Genomic DNA, 17,092 nt, shown 5'->3' with positions numbered 1-17,092 from the left:
AAGTCATTGGTTCCCTGAAGATGCCCTGCTGTCTGGCTTCTTGGGGCTGCAGGGCAGAACAGTAGCTGACGCTGCCGGGAGAATGGTGGGGTCACTTAAAAACGTGTTGGGTGGGAGAGTCAGGAAATTCATCAGTGCACTGTCATGTGTTTTATTTCTGTGGTTTTTAGCTCTGGGTTCGTCAGTGAAATATAATTGTGATTATTGTTTCACATGTTATGAATGACTGAATACTCTTTATTAATGAGAAACAGCTTGAGAAAGTTGTTTAACTCTTACTTTGGTTCTATATAGTAAGATATTTTTCAGTTTAAGTCAACAGACAGTTAAATCTGTAACACTGTTAGAGATTAAAAAATAAAAAAGACCTTGTTGTCAAGGAGTTCACAGTCTAGTGGAGAAAGTAATAATTAGTCATTATTATACAATGTAGTCATATATAATTGTTAGAGTGAGGTTCTGTTCTGAGTACTTTGCATGTATAAAACAAACAAGTATCTCAGTAAAGTCTCCAAAAGTCATATGAAGTATTACTTACTGTTATTTTTTTAATTGTTTTCTAAATCAGGAAACTAGAGCCCAGAAAAGTTAAGTAACCTGGCAAATATCACCCGGTAAGTGGGGATGCTGGGATTCAAGGCAGTCAGTCTGTACTAGGTCATAATGCTCTCCACTGAGGATGGGCTCAGTGCAGTGGTGGCCAGAGGAGAGGCCAGGAGGACCGCCTTGGAGAATCAGACGTGTTTATGGAGGTGATTCATATCTGGTGTGAGGGGTAAGGTAGAATGTCACTGAGGAAGGACCTAAAGGCAAGAGGAACAGTCTGTGCAAAGATATACAGCCTAGCTACTATGAAAACATGGAGCTTTCAAAGAATTGTGAATAGTCAGTGAGACTAGAACAGAGCAAAGTAGCATAGGTGGAACTAGTTAGGAGGAGACCTGATCATAGGGGACTTTAAAACATATTGTATATATACTATGTGCCACTGAATAGTTTTAGCACAATAGCACAGTTTTCACATTTGAGAATTGTGGAGGATGGCCTGAAGTGAGGCAAGATTTGTGGTAAAGAACTGAGTTAAGAGACATGCAGTAATTCAGGAGAACACTGATATAAGGGAGAATTTTAATAAACTTCCAAAATGTTAATATCAGTCTTTGGGAGATACAGATTTACCTCACTGCTATAGCATGGTTGGTGGTAGACGGCTTTGCAAAATTGTCATTTTCTTCTTTGGAAATATTCAATATTTCACTCAGGTGATAGTTGAAATTGATTTAGTAGATTCAGCTTAACTTAATACATATCAGAAAATCATGTTTTTTTAAAAAATTTATTTATTTTAATTGGAGGGTAATTACAGTATTGTGGTGGTTTTTGCCATACATTAACATGAATCAGCCACGAGAAAATTATGTTTTAATTAGTGTAAATTATTGTGATTTTAATCAGAAAGAACTATATAGGATAGTTTTCCACTATCGGGAATGACTGGATAATTTAGAATTCTGGGTAAATTTAATTTTTGATTAATCAGATGTTAATAAGAAACACTTGGTTTCAAATTGTATATGACTTTTGAAAATATTTTTAAGTTGTCTTTTTTTCTTGTCACATTAAGTATGGCGTTGTTCAGTCGTTCAGTCATGTCTGACTTTTTGCGACCCCATGGACTACAGCCTGCCAGGCTTCCCTATCCTTCACCATCTCCCAGAGCTTGCTCAAACTCATGTCATCCATTGAGTCAGTGATGCCATCCAATTATCTTGTCTTCTGTCATCCCCTTCTCCTCCTGCCTTTAGTCTTTCGCAGCATCAGGGTCTTTTCTAATGAGTTGGCTCTTCGCATCAGGTGGCCGAAGTATTGAAGGTTTAGCTTCAGCATCAGTCCTTCCAATGAATATTCAGAGTTGATTTCCTTTAGCATTGACTGGTTTGATCTCTTTGCAGTCCAGGGGACTCTCAAGAGTCTTTTCCAACACCATAATTCAAAAGCATCAGTCTGTGGGCTCTCAGCCTTGTTTATGGTCCAACTCTCACATCCAATGACTACTGAAAAAATGATAGCTTTTACTATACAGACCTTTGTCGGCAAAGTGATGTCTCTGCTTTTTAATAGGCTGTCTAGTTTTGTCATAGCTTTTCTGCCAAGGAGCAAGCGTCTTTTAATTTCATGACTGCAGTCACCATCCACAGTGATTTTGGAGCCCAGAAAATAGTCTGTCATTGTTTGCATTGTTTCCCCATCTGTTTGCCACGAAGTGACGGGAGCTCTTGCCATGATCTTAGTTTTTTTTAATGTTGAGTTTTAAGCCAGCTTTTTCACTGTTCTCTTTCACCTGCATCGAGAGGCTCTTTAGTTTTCTATCGCTTTCTGCCATGAGGGGAGTGTCATCTGCATATCTGAGGTTATTATATTTCTCCTGGCAATCTTGATTCCAGCTTGTGCTTCATCCATCCCAGCATTTTGCATGATGTATTCTGCATAGAAGTTAAATAAGCAGGGTGAGAATATATAGCCTTGAAGTACTCCTTTCCCAATTTTGAACCAGCCTGTTGTTCCATGTCTGGTTCTATCTGTTGCTTCTTGACATAGTGGACTTAATAAAACCTGTTTTATTTCTGAAGATTTTGTAGGACGTGTGGGTCATTCTTTTTATCAGCTTGTAAAAAGTTCAAGAAACTGGGTTTGAATACATACTTTAGAATATATTTAGAAGTTCTTCTTAAAAAATTAAAGCCAACAACCAAGAAAACATGGTCCTAATAACTTTTGTGTGCCAATATTTTTTCTTTTGACCTGAAATGAATGGACTGTTAGACATTTCTCCAACAAAGGGATTTATTCAGCATTAGCAGAAAATTGCGGTTTGGGGTCTGCAGTCATGGCAAGCCACATGCAAATTCCCATGTGACAGGGGAAGGAGCATACTTTTATAAAGAAAAGGAAGTTGGGGGGAGTCTCTAGTAAACAAAGAATCCACGGCTTTTCATTGGCTGAGTCCCTGCCAGGGAAGAATAGGAACCTTTCTTCTTTCTCTTTGGCTCTGTTGTCGTCCCAGGGCATGTCAGCTCTCCCTTCTGGTCTCCCAGCTCCCTGTTTCATTGAGGTTTCTGTTTAATGTTTTACATTCCCCTCTTTGCATTGCCACCACGTGGCACAAGGTGAGTAAGGTGAGTCACGTGAACCCAAGAGTCTGTTTCTAGAGTTTGTTGGCACAAAGATTGATTAGCAGTACCTGACAGTGTCCTTTCCAGCGATGTTGAAGAGAGTTCTTCTGGAGGCGTGTTTTGCAATAGATGAAATCTTTAGGTTGTAACGTATGATGCTTAAGGTCTTCATCTCCCAGGAGCACACTGGGGAAAGATTGCTGTACCAAAGCATAGTTATTTTTAATAGGAGCAATTAGGCCTTTGCATTACTGGAGTACCTCTTCTTATCTTGGTTGTGGGTCGGAAGATGCAGGAGCCAAGTGCACTGGGCATCTCGTGATTGTGTCAAAGGGTGAGAGTTTATGAGTGGGTCTGAGATTTAGAAGGACCAATCAGTGCTTTTGGCCACAGTATTGGGAGGGACTGTACAAATTTTGCCAGTTGAGTCTTAACGCCTTTTGTGCATTCAACTAAACTAGATGATTGAGGGTGGTAAGCATAATAAAAGTGCTCTAAAACTGGCCAAACCATATAGACTTGTTGAAATACCTGGCCAGTATATTGGGTTCTTCAATCACTGTAAAATTCAAGAAGAACCTGTTAGGTAGGAATAATCATTTGCTAAAGGGCTTAAGCCACAGAAAAGGAGTAGCCTATATGAAAGACTTCAGTCTTGTAAAAAAACATACAGACCATGACTAAAGCATTTATATCAGTGAGACAGAAGAAGTTGTATGTAATCCATTTGCTAGACCTTAAATGGTCCATTAAGCAGTTTAATATGTATAGGAGTAGTACAAACAAGCTTCCCTGGATTGTACCTCAGACAAGTGGAGCCAGTGAGGTAGGCACTCTTTGTAGCCTTGTTAATGTTTTCTCGCCAGTATTGATTCATGAAGACTATCATTGTGTCAGATCAGTGGTTTACTTCTTGTACAATGGTGGGGAGTGGGAATTTGAGTCTCTAGTAAAACTGGATTATTATTTGGTTCAAACCAGAGCTTTCTCTTTTTATCAAACAGTTACTGAATTTCCAGTCTTTTTTTTTTTCTTTTCTGAGGCCAACTGTTGGGCTTTTCTAAATAGTTTTTCTAAATTACCATTTGGAGAAATATCCTTGTAGACCGTGACAGAGGTTTGACTGCTGTTGGTCCCTTTAATGGCAGCATTCCTGCAGAAATATCAGCAAGGTGATTTCCCTTAGTTTCCAGAGAGTCATGTTTAGAATTCCCCCAAATCTTAATAGCTGAAGCAGAGGTTAAGTATTGCATTCAATTTCTGAACATAGGGGCCATTTAAAATTTTATTTCTGCTGTAATTAAGGAAATCATGTTGGTTTCACAACATTTCATAATCCTGAGCTACTCTGAAAGTGTATCTGCTGTCACTAAGTAACGGCAACTTTGTCCTTGGTTAAAGTACAGGATCATGTAAGAGTATATAATTCAGCTTTTTGGGCTGAAGTAGCCATAGTAAAGATGCTGCCTCAGCAGCATCAAGAGGAATTGTAATTGCTTACCCAACACAATATTTGTCATTGTCACCTTTTAAATAACCATCAGTGAACCATGAGAAGTCAAAGTTACCTAGAGGAATCTCCTGTAGGTCATCATAAGGAGTCAGGATGTGGTCTGTCAGCATTAAGCAGTTGTGAAGGGCTTCATTAGTGAGTGAGGAGCAAAGAGTCCTGGGTTCAGGCTTTTACAGTGTAAGAGAGTTGTGTGAGGAACAGTGTACAAAGGACTTTTTAGGAGTGAGGCAGCTGATTGAGAAATGTTGAATATGAGAATTCAGGAGAGCTTCTACTGCATCAGGCATGAAAGGGGATTCCACAATGATTTTTTTGGTGACATTAACCAAAAGGGCAGTGGCTGTAATGGCTCTAAGGCAAGTGGGGAGTATCCTCTGCCACAGGGTTTAAGGCTGAGAGCTTTAAGTGGTGGCTGTTTTCCTGTGAGAAATCTTGAGAAGGAGAGCAAAGAAGCAAATCATTCACATGTTGCAACAAAGCAGACAGAACCCCCAGGGAATTTTATGTCATCCAGACCAGCCTTTGGGATTTGTGACAAAAAAAGACGAACCCTCAGTAAAACCGTGAGGCTTTATTATCTAGTTGACTTGTATTTCTTCCCAACTGAAGGCAAAAAGGTATTGGCTCACTTCATCAACTGGAGTACTAAAGAATGCACTGAATAAATCAGTTACAGTTAAAGAATTTATTCCTGAGGAATGGATGTTAGTAACATACAAAGATTAGAAACAACAAGGTGTCCAGGGATAAATAACAGTGTTATTTATTGCTAGTAGGTCCTGGACAAACCTTTACCAGTAAAATGGGAGTAGTACAGGGATAATGAGGTCTTGAACCTTGTAATCTTGTATTATTGGCTTCATGCCTTGAAGGAGGTTTTTACTTATAAGGTATTGATTAATTCTAGGAAGAGGTTTTGAGGAGTTGTTTGAATCTTGATGGGAGATGTGCTATGAATTTTGTCAGTATCAGTTGAAGATTTTGCCCGTAAGGAGGGTTCAGTTCAGTTCAGTTCAGCTCAATCGTGTCCGACTCTTTGCGATCCCATGAAACTGCAGCACGCCAGGCCTCCCTGTCTACCAACTCCTGGAGTCTACCCAAACCCATGTCCATCGAGTCGGTGATGCCATCCATCTCATCCTCTGTCTTCCCCTTCTCCTCCTGCCCTCAATCTTTCCCAGCATCAGGGTCCTTTCCAGTGAGTCAGCTTTTCGAATCAGGTGGCCAAAGTATTGGAGCTTCAGCTTCAACATCAGTCCTTTGAATGAACACCCAGGACTGATCTCCTTTAGGATGGACTGGTTGGATCTCTTTGCAGTTCAAGGGACTCTCAAGAGTCTTCTCCAACACCACAGTTCAAAAGCATCAATTCCTCTGTGCTCAGCTTTCTTTATGGTCCAACTCTCACATCCATACATGACCACTGGAAAAACTATAGCCTTGACCTTTGTTGGCAAAGTAATGTCTCTGCTTTTTAATATGCTGTCTAGGTAGGTCATAACTTTCCTTCCAAGGAGTAGGCGTCTAATTTCATGGCTGCAGTCACCATCTGCAGTGATTTTGGAGCCCAGAAAAACAAAGTCAGCCACTGTTTCCCCATCTATTTGCCATGAAGTGATGGGACCGGATGCCATGATCTTAGTTTTCTGAATGTGGAGCTTTAAGCCAACTTTTTCACTCTCCTCTTTCACTTTCATCAAGAGGCTGTTTAGTTCCTCTTTACTTTCTGCCTTGGGTTGGTGTCATCTGCATATCTGAGGTTATTGATATTTCTCCTGGCAATCTTGATTCCACCTTGTCCTTCCTCCAGCCCAGCGTTTCTCATGATGTACTCTGCATATAAGTTAAATAAGCAGGGTGACAACATACAGCTCTGACGTACTCCTTTTCCTATTTGGGACTGGTCAGGGTAGTAGTTGATTTAATAGGGACAAAATGATCGGTGTTTCTGAAATCTGCTCTAGTACCATCAGAGATGGAGCAAACAAAAGATGTCAAAGGGTCATTTAATTCATCTAGTTTGTTATTTCGATGACTGCTGTCAGTTTCTAATGATTTTTCCCTTTTGGAAGAAAGAAATTCTGGCATGATAACTCTCTAAGAAGTCTCGGCCCCTAATGAATGAATAGTGGTGGAGGAGCTGAGGGAAAAAAAGTCTTAACTCTTCAAAGGGCCTAGACGGAAGGGAGAAGTTCAGAGATAGGAACCTCCTGAGGGTGACCAGAGATCCCCACTACTTGCACTGTTTTATTAGTTCTCAGGGACAGGGGCTGTTTTATAGTAGTGGGGTATAGAGAGTGGCTCTACGGTCAGGACTGGAAGAGATTCCTTCCCATTCTGGAGAAATGTTTCTCCCGACTAACTGAGAGGATTGAGAAGAGTTCCTGTAGCTCCTCAGACCCCTATCACTGAAAATTCGGAGGACACCGGAAAGGCTGATTAGAGGGCGGAAAGCACCTAAAGTGCTTAAATTTGGAATAGTCTTTTTTTTCCAGTGTCGTAACTCTTTGTAATAGTAGCAGAAACTAGGAGGATTTTGGTTCTGTTTAGGTGCCTTCATTTGCTAGAATTGAAAATTAAGAATTCAGTCAGTCTTCCTTTGAGATGACTCATGTAAAATGCAAGAGAACTAGCTCACCAGATTAACTGTATCTGGAGTGAACACAGTTCCCCATTCTAAGGGGGAAAGAATCAGCCCATTAATAAACAAGTAGAGGTGACCTGAGTGGGATCAGCATTCAGATGGACGGCCAGGATTTTCTTCAGAAACAATTAGAAGTTGGTTATAATAATCATAAGCAGGTTCATCAGATTTTTGTATGTAAGTCTGAGTTTTGTTCCAATCAACAGGCTTTGGAAAAGCCCCAGGAATTGTTCAATGAAGTTGTCTGTCGGTTGCTTGAGGCTGGTCACATAATAAGTTGGCAGGATGGTCTCCCAGTTGGAATTCTAGAGACCTTTCAGGATTTTCCCAATTAGTGGTTTTCATTCAGTGCTGGCCCTGGCCTTTACCAATTATCTATGAACTAGTTGATAGGACTCAGAGAAACCAGGTTGGTAAGTTTTAATGACTGTATTAAATTCCTTAGCAAATATGTAAGAATCTTCAATTACTTTGGGATCATTTTTGAGTATGGCTTGCAGTTCAGTTTTGGTCCAGGGAGTATAAGAAATTAAGGGTTTAATGTATATTACTGTATGTGAAGTAGATCGCCAGTCCAGGTTTGATGCATGAGGCAGGGTGCACAGGGCCGGAGCACTGGGATGATGCTAAGGGATGGGATGGGGAGGGAGGTGGGAGGGGGGGTTCAGGATGGGGGACACATGTACACCTATGGCTGATTAATGTCAATGTATGGCAAAAACCACCACAATATTGTAAAGTAATTAGCCTCCAATTAAAATAAATTTTAACAAATAAAGAGAAGACATACTTCTTTACCCCCCAAAAAAGAAATTAAGGGTTTAGCCTCTAGATCCTTAGGAGGCTTAAAGAGGAACATTCTGACAAATTCTAAAGAAAAGGGAGTTGGCAGAGTTTAAAAGACAAGGGGAAGGTTGGCGAGAGAATTAGCGTGGGGGAATTAAAGGAACAGAGGAGGTGTCGTCAGCACCGAAGAGAAAGAGGAAGATGGACCAGAGGTGGAGTCTGGCCACAGAAGCTGCGGGAGGGTGACAAGATGGTGCCTGAGGTGGCACCTCCGACCAGCCAAGGAAGAAGAGCCTGAGGCTTCAGGAGCCATTTTATCTTTCTTTAATCATTTGTTTGCCTCAGTTCATCTTAAAATTTGATAATGTTGTGGAGCCTCAAAAATACCAATCAAAATAAGCATTACACTCAGTTCTGGAAAGTTTTGAGCTATTGTAGTCCAATTCAGCTCTAAGGAAATTAAATTAGGAATTTCAAAAGTTCTCTGTAATGGCTGTTGATATTCTAAATTGCCTTTGGTCAGGTTGGTCCATTTAGTTAGAAATGTGCCTGAGGAATGACTTCGGCTTTTAAACATAAAATCATCTGGAGTCGTCCTAGGGGGCGGGCACACTCAAAATGTTTAGATAACTAGGATCTCATTTCTCTGAAGATTTTCTCTGGAGTAAAAAAACAATTTCCAAACAGCTTACAGCACAGACAGCTCAATTCAAACAACTTTGCAGGCTAATTCCAGCCAGTTTGAAGGAGACAACTTGGTTTGGAGGAGGCAGGCCAAAGACTTTTTTTTTAGCCAGTTTCCAGAGGAGAGCCCCTTCCAAAGGAGTAGGATGAAGAAAACTGGAACAGTTTCAGGGAAACAGCCCCTGTTCCCAAATGAATGGGTCAAAGGTATTTTCAGCCAGCTTTGGTTGAAACATTCTGATCTCAAAATTAGAGTGACCTGCCAAATGAATACTTGTATACAAAACAAAGCCTTAACTGAAGAGATGAAGCCTTAACCAAAGAGATGAAACCGTAACTAAAGAGATGGAACCTTAGGATAGATCCTGAATAAAGCCTGGAGAGCTTCAAATGCAAAGAGGGCATGTGCTCAGAATCCAAGAGAAAGACTTACTTAAACTCCAGGGTCATCAACAAAACAGTGAGTGGGTTCACTGTGGGTATTGCACCTGTTTGCTCACCAGTCCTGAACCTTTGGGCCACTTCTCAGAACAAATATTTCACAATATTTGTTCTGACATAAATATTCTGCCAGGTATTTCTCCAGCAAAGATGGGTTTGCTTAGGACCAGCAGAGGATTGCAATTCAGGGTCTGCAACCACAATACACCATGTGCAGTTCCCGCAGTGAAGGGAAGTAGCACCCTTTTGTAGGGAGGAAAAAGAAGTGGGAGAGCTTTAATAAACAAAAAGCCCAAGATTTTTCACTGACTGAGTCCTTGCCAGGAAAGGAGAGGAGTCTGTCTTCTTCGTTTTGGTTCTGTTATGGTCACAGGGTATTAGAACTCCCCGTCTGGTCTCTCAACTCTGTTTAATTGAGATTTATGTTTATTAATTTTTTATGCTTCTGAGAATTGAGGGCTGGTTAAGAGGGTGAGAGAACTTTGGTTAATTTAAATTTCACAGTACTCACCATCCTCTTTATCAAACTTGCTGGACAAATATATATAGTAGTTTTATGTTTTGAATATATGGCTCTTCCTTTTTCATGAGAATTCATTGTCACTTGTGATTTTAGGATTTGGAGTGGATCAGTTACGAGATGACAATCTAGAAACTTACTGGCAATCAGATGGCTCCCAGCCTCATTTAGTGAACATACAATTCAGGTAATACATTTTTTTAATTTTTCAATTTGTATAGGTTATAAGTGGACAAAGAAGTTGATTTTATTGACATAAAATTTAAAGAAATATAGGAATTATAGTGAAGTACACTTAACTCTGCTCTTTATAAGCCTCAGAGATTACTTTTCTACTCAATTAGATTCTGTGTTTTAAGTTTACTCTGTCTTATCCTTTATGAATTCTTTTTTTCCCCATTTAATCAATACTTTTTGTTGACGTATAGTTGATTTGCAACATTGTGTTAATTTCTGCCATACAGCAAAGTGATTCACTTATACACATACATTCTTTTTTTAGAATATTCTTTTCCATTATGATTTTATCATATGATATTGAATATATTAATAGGTCTCTGTGCTATATATAGTAGGACCTTGTTGTTTTCTTTATGTATTCCTCATGGTATTTACACAGTTCCTTTTATGTAGATATTTGTCAGATATGCTTTGCAATATGATTTATATCAGAAAAATATGCTTTGCTTATGACTCAATGCAATGCCTTAATGAATTGCTTGAAGTATACCAGAAGTGATGATGGTAAGTTCGTTAGGTATAAACCATTCATGTAACTTCTCATATTTGTACTTCCATTTGGAAGAAAACTTTATTCTAACTTATTACCTCTAAGGACACTTTCAGTTTTTAAATGCTTAATTTTGGTGTAAATGAAACACAGCCATGTGTTTGTCAGTTGCTTTGAATTTATTGATGGGTAGAAACCAGTTAACTTGCTTATCTTGCTTCATATGCACCATCTATTTTAACATTCTGTAGCATAGTATTTTTAGTTTGTTTTTATTGTCCTAGAATACAGATCAATGCATTTCTTATGAAAAAACCCGATAGTAAATATTTTAGGCCTTTTGTGCTGTCTGGTCTCTGTTGCAACTACTCATTAATGCCATTATAGCATGAAAGCAGCTGTAGGCAGTGCATGATCACTGAATTTAGCTGTTCTAATTAGTAATTGTAAAGTTCCTTGTTTGTTTATTTTACACACAATAGTGTATGTATGTTAATCCCAGACTCCTAATTTCTCTGTCTGCCCTCCCCTCCCCCACCGCCCTGCTGTTTTCTCTGGCAGCCGTACATTTGTTTTCTGTTAATACATGGATTTGTTTTGTAAGTGAGTTCATTTATATCATTTTGTTAGATTCTACTTGTGAGTGATATTTGATATTTGTCTTTGACTTACTTCACTTAATATAACAATCTCTAGGTTCATCCATGTTGCTGCAAATGGCATTATTTCGTGCTTCTTTATGACTGAGTAATATCCCATTGTGCGTATATACTACATCGTCTTTATCCATTTGTCTTTGGACATTTAAGTTTCTTCCATCTTTTGACTATTATGAATTGTGCTGCAGTGAACATTGAAGTACCTCAATCTTTTTGAATTATAGTTTTCTCCAGATATATGCCCATGATTGGGGTTCCTGGATCATATGGTAACTCAAGTTTTAGCTTTTTTAAGGAACCTTTATACTGTTCTCTAGGGCTTCCCTGATAGCTCAGTTGGTAGAGAATCTGCCTGCAATGCAGGGGACCCCAGTTCAATTCCTAGGTCGGGAAGATCCCCTGGAGAAGGGATAGACTACCCACGCCATTATTCTTGGGCTTGTCTGGTGGCTCAGCTGGTAAAGAATCCACCTGCAATGCGGGAGACCTGGGTTCAATCCCTGAGTTGGGAAGATCCCTTCTGGAGTGGAGAATTCTATGGACTGTATAGTCCATGGGGTTGCAAAGAGTCAGACACGACTGAGCAACTTTCACTTCTTTCCTCATATTTTTCTCCATAGTGACTGCACCAGTTTACATTCCCACCAACCATGTAGGAGGGTTCCTTTTTCTCCACACCCTCTCCAGCATTTATTATTTGTAGACTTTTTAATGATAGCCATTCCATTTGGTATGAGGTGATACCTCATTGTAGATTTGATTTCTCTAATAATTAGTGATATTGAGAATCTTTTCATGTGCCTGTTGGCCATCTGTATGTTTTCTTTGGAGAAATATCTTTTTAGGTACTCTGCTCAGTTTTTGATTGAGTTTTTTTTTTTTTTTTTTTTTTAATTAAGCCTTATGAATTGTTTGTGTATTTTAGAAATTAATCCCTTGTTGGTAGCATCATTTGCAAACATTTTCTCCATCTGTAGGTTGTCTTTTCATTTTGTATATAGTTTCCTTTTCTATGCAAAAGCTTTTATTAGGTTCCTTTTGTGTATTTTTTTTTTTTAATTTCCTTTAGGAGACAGATCCAAAAATATATTGTGGCAACATATGTCATAGAGTGTTGTATGTTTTCCTCCAGGAGTTTTACAGTATCTGGTCTTACATTTAGGTCTTTAATCCATTTTGAATTTATTTTTGTGTGTTGTGTTAGAGAATGTTCTAATCTCATCCTTTTACATATAGGTGTCCAGTTTTCCCAACACCATGTATTGAAGAGGCCATCTTTTCTCCATTGTATATTCTTGCCTCCTTTGCTGCAGATTAATTGACCATAAGTGCATGGCTTTAGAGCTTCCCAGGTAGTGCTAGTGGTAAAAAAACCCATCTGCCAATGCAGAAGATGCAAGAGATGCAGGTTCGATCCCTGGATCAGAAAGATCCCCTGGAGGAGGGCATGGAAGCCCTCTCCAGTATTCTTGTCTGGAGAATCCCTTGGACAGAGGAGCCTGGTGGGCTACAGTCCATAGGGTCGCAGAGTCGGACATGACTGACGTCACTTAGCACAGCACACAGTCACACACTGATTTGTTTCTGGGCTTTCTGTCCTGTTTTGTTGATCTACATGTCTGTTTCTGTGCTGGTACTATACTGTTTTGATGACTGTAGCTTTGTAGTAGTCTAAAGTCAAGGAGTGTCATTCCTCCAGCTCCGTTCTTTCTGAAGATTGTTTTGACTATTTGGCATCTTTGTGTTTCCATACAAGTTTTAAAAATGTTTTGTTCTAATTCTTTGAAAAATGCCATTGGTAATTTGATAGGGATAGCATTGAATCTGTAGATTGCCTTGGTGTTATGGTAATTTTAACAATAATGATTCTTCCAATCCAGGAACACAGTATATCTTTCCATCCGTGTGTGTTGTCTTTAATTTTTTTCATCACCATCTTATGATGATCAGCTTTTGGAGTACAGGTCTTTTGCCTTCTTAGGTAGGTTTATTCTTGGGTATTTTATTCTTGTTTGATGTGATGATAAATGAGATTATTTCCTTAATTTCTCTTCTGATATTTCATTGCAGTATATAGAAATGCAATAGATTTCTGTCTATTAACTTAGTATCCAGCAACTTTACTGAATTCGCTGATGCACTGTAGTGGTTTTTCAGTAGTGTCTTTGGGATTTTCTAGGTATAGCATCATGTAATTTGCAGACAGTAACAGTTTTACTTCTTTTCCAATTTGAATTCTTTTTACTTCTTTTTCTTCTCTTACTGCTGTGGCTAGGACTTCCAAAACTATGTTAAATAAAAGTGGTGAGAGTGGGCATCCTTGTCTTGTTCATGATCTTAGAGGAAATGCTTTCAATTTTTCGCCATTGACTATGATGTTAGCTGTGGGTTTGTTGTATATGCCCTTTATTCTGTTAAGGTATGTTCCCTCTATGCCCACTTTCTGAAGAGTTTTATCATAACTGGATGTTGAATTTTATCAAAAACTTTTCCTACATCTCTTAAGATGATGATATTGTTTTATTCTTCAATATGTTAATGTGTATTTCATTGATTAATTTGAGGATATTGAAATATCTTTGCATCTTTGGGATAAATCCACTTGATTGTGATGTATGATCTTTTTACTGTATTGTTGGTTTCGGATTGCTAATATTTTATTGAGAATTTTTGCACCTATGTTCATCAGTGCTATTGGCCTATAATTTTCCTTTTTTGTGGTATCTTTGTCCACTTTTGGTATCAGAGTGATGATGTCCTCATAGAATGAGTTTAGAAGTATTTCTCCCTCTGCAGTTTTTTGGAATAGTTTAAGAAAAACATGTTAACTCTTCTCCAAATGAAGTTCATAGTTCCTGGCTCACCTTTGCAGCCGTCTGGTCCTAGACTTCTACTTGTTGAGAGTTTTTAAATTACTGATTCAGTCTCAGTACTGGGAATTCATCTGCTCATATTTTCTATTTCTTCCTGGTTCAGTCTTGGGAGGTTGTATCTTTCTAAGAATTTGTCCATTTCTTCTAGGTTGTCCCTTTTATTAGTTGCTTATAGTGTTCTCTTTCAATTCTTTGTATTTTGTGCTGTTGATTATAACTTTTCCTTTTTCATTTCTGATTTTATTGATTTGGTCCCTTCCACTTTTTTTCTTGATGAGTTTGGCTAAGGATTTATCAATTTTGTTTATCTTTTCACATAAACAGCTTTTAGTTTCATTGTTCTTTTCTGTTGCTTTTTAGTCTACGTGTGCTAGATTGCTTCGGTCATGTCTAACTCTGTGCGACCCCATGGACTGTAGCCCACCAGGCTCCTCTGTCCATGGAATTTTCCAGGCAAGAATGCTGGAGTGGGTTGCCATGCCCTTCTCCAGGGATCTCCTCTGACCCAGGGATCAAACCTGCATCTCTTATGCCTTCAGCATTGGCAGGCAGGTTCACTAGGATTCATGTAGAATTGCTATTATTTCTTATTTAGATCGGCTTCCTTGGTGGCTCAGATGGTAAAGAATCTGCCTGCAGTGCAGGAGACCTGGGTTTGATTCCTGGGATGGGAAGATCCCTGGAGGAGGGCATGGCAACCCACTCCCCATATTCTTGCCTGGAGAATCCCCGTGGACAGAGGTGCTTCGTGGGCTCAGCCCATGGGGTTGCACAGAGTCGGATATGACTGAACAACTAAGGGCAGCACAGCACTTGCTCAGATATTTGATAAAACTAACCACCGGAGCGATCCGTTCCCAGGGAACTTCACGTGAAGTTGTTTTTTCCAAACGTACAATTCATTATTTAATTTATTGTCTATGCCTGAATCAGCTTTCTTTTTTGCCATAGCACAGGTTTTAAATATCAGTTTCCCTCCCATTTCATTGATACATTTCTCCCTCCAGAAAAGTATAGTTTTTATGCCTCAGTTGTCAGCAGGTTTTAAAATTACTTTTTAGTGTAATTTTTATTATATATATGGGTATAGTTGATTTACAATATTGTGTACAGCTCGGTGATTAAATTATATATATATGTGTGTGTATATATATATGTATTCACTGTTTATCAGATTCTTTTCCTATATGGGTTATTACAGAATATTGAGTAGAGGTTTTTCATCATGTTAAATAGTAGGTTCTTGTTGATGATCTGTTTTATTGAATCAGTTTTGATAAGTTGTTTTCAAAATTCATCTAATTTATTGGCCCAAAGTTGTTATCAATATTTTGTTATCACAATAGTGTGATTTGTAAGAAAAATACATACTTGGTTTTTCAGATGTCTCATATATACTTGGTCTTCATTCATACTTCCTGGCTTACAGCTCCCTAAACCCTTGGAATTTCCTGAATGATAAGAGCAATGGGATGATATTTGACTTCTTGCTCTCAGGTACTTGAAAACACTTAAGGGAAGGGGACTTTTGGATTCCACTCAAGGGTGGGAGCTAGTTTTGGAGAGAATCAGCCATATGACCAGAAGGTTGGAACTTGCAGTCCCACCCTGTGATTTCCAGGAAAGGGAGACAGTATTTTCCAGTATGTTCACATTATTCTGGAGAAGGAAATGGCAACCCACTCCAATATTCTTGCCTGGAGAATCCCATGGACAGAGGAGCCTGGCGGGCTACAGTCCATGGGGTCGCAAAGAATTGGACACGACCGAGCGACTGCCACTTCACATTATTATTTCCCATTGCATATGCTTTTCTTTAGCTTTGCTGCTTCCTAATCAAGAGATGGCATCTATGTCTCCACTCTTGAAACTAGTCAGGCCTTTGTGGATTTCCTGTCTAATAGAATATGGATGTTATAATACTGTTATTTCTAAGACCTGGTCATAAAAGTCAGTTTCTTCCTTGTTCTCTGTCTCGTTAACGGATTCTTTCCCTTGGTACTCATTTACCATGCTATGAGAAGACCTATATGAAATAGAGAAACCCGTAAAAAAATTAATCAAAACCCGAGTCCTCAGCTAAGCTCCCATCTGACAAGCAGCAGAGCTTGCCGGCTGTGTTGGTGAGCCACCTGGAAGCACATCCTCCAGCTGTCAAGGCAGTCACACCCGGTGCTACGTGGAGCCTTCCCTTCTGGGCCCGTCCCAATTCCAGACTCATAAACAAACCAAAAGATTATTTTTTAAAGTCATTAAGTTTTGAGGTGGCTTGTTATATACCTATAGATACATATTTATGTTTTCTCTTTTTAAGTTGCTATGTTTTAATTCCATCATTTCTGTGTTTTCTTCAGCTGCCTTAATTGACTGCTTTTTCGTCATTATGGATCATGTTTTTCTGATTCTTCATAGTAATTTTTGATTAGGTGCTGGATATAGTAAACTTTACCAAGTTGAGTGTTAGATTTTTCTTTTTAAAGGGAATTAGACTTTGCTCTGGCAGTCAGCTAGGTTACTCAGGAATAAAGTTGATGGGGTTTCCCTGGTGGCTCAGTGGTAAAGAACCCACCTGCCGATGCAGGAGACATGGGTTTGATCCCGGGTCCGGAAAGGTACCACCTGCTGTGCACCACGATTGTTGAGCCTGTTCTCTAGAGCCTGGGCCGCACAGCTGCTCAGCCCACGTGCCACAGCGCCTGAAGCCTGTGCGCGCTAGAGCCTGTACTCTGCAAAAGAAAAGCCACGGCAATGAGAAGCCCAAACACTGCAATTAGAGAAAACCCCAAGCAGCAATAAAGACCCAGCTCAGCAAAAAAAAAAACAAAAACCCGAGTTTCTTTATTAAAAAAAAGAATCAACTTGATCTTTTTTAGGCTTGACTTTAAGCCTCTTTACCGGGAACCTAGACTACCTTTTACTCTAGGGTAGAAGTCAGCACACTCTTTGTAATGGGGTAGACAGTAAATATTTTAGGCCTGGCAAACTATATTTAGGGTTCAATAATATTGAACCCTAAAATTAAACAGACTTACCCAGCCAGTCATGAAAGCGCTAGACAGGTGGAGCCAG

At 39.3% G+C, this 17,092-nt stretch overlaps 1 protein-coding gene across 2 annotated transcripts in view; it reads left to right on the top strand.

Moving 5' to 3' along the window:
- ANAPC10 (anaphase promoting complex subunit 10) overlaps positions 1–17,092 on the top strand; it is a 77,836-nt gene that overhangs the window by 14,253 nt on the left and 46,491 nt on the right. For both annotated transcript variants that reach the window (XM_065903875.1, XM_065903876.1), the window contains exon 3: positions 9,858–9,948. In XM_065903875.1, the coding sequence (XP_065759947.1) occupies positions 9,858–9,948 (91 nt within the window). The remainder of the gene's footprint in view (positions 1–9,857; positions 9,949–17,092) is intronic.

This window comes from Muntiacus reevesi, chromosome 13 (genome assembly GCF_963930625.1).
Source record: "Muntiacus reevesi chromosome 13, mMunRee1.1, whole genome shotgun sequence".
Classification (NCBI taxonomy): Eukaryota; Metazoa; Chordata; class Mammalia; order Artiodactyla; family Cervidae; genus Muntiacus; species Muntiacus reevesi.
Note: the sequence above shows the minus strand (reverse complement) of the source record. Positions and strands in the feature narration are given on the sequence as shown.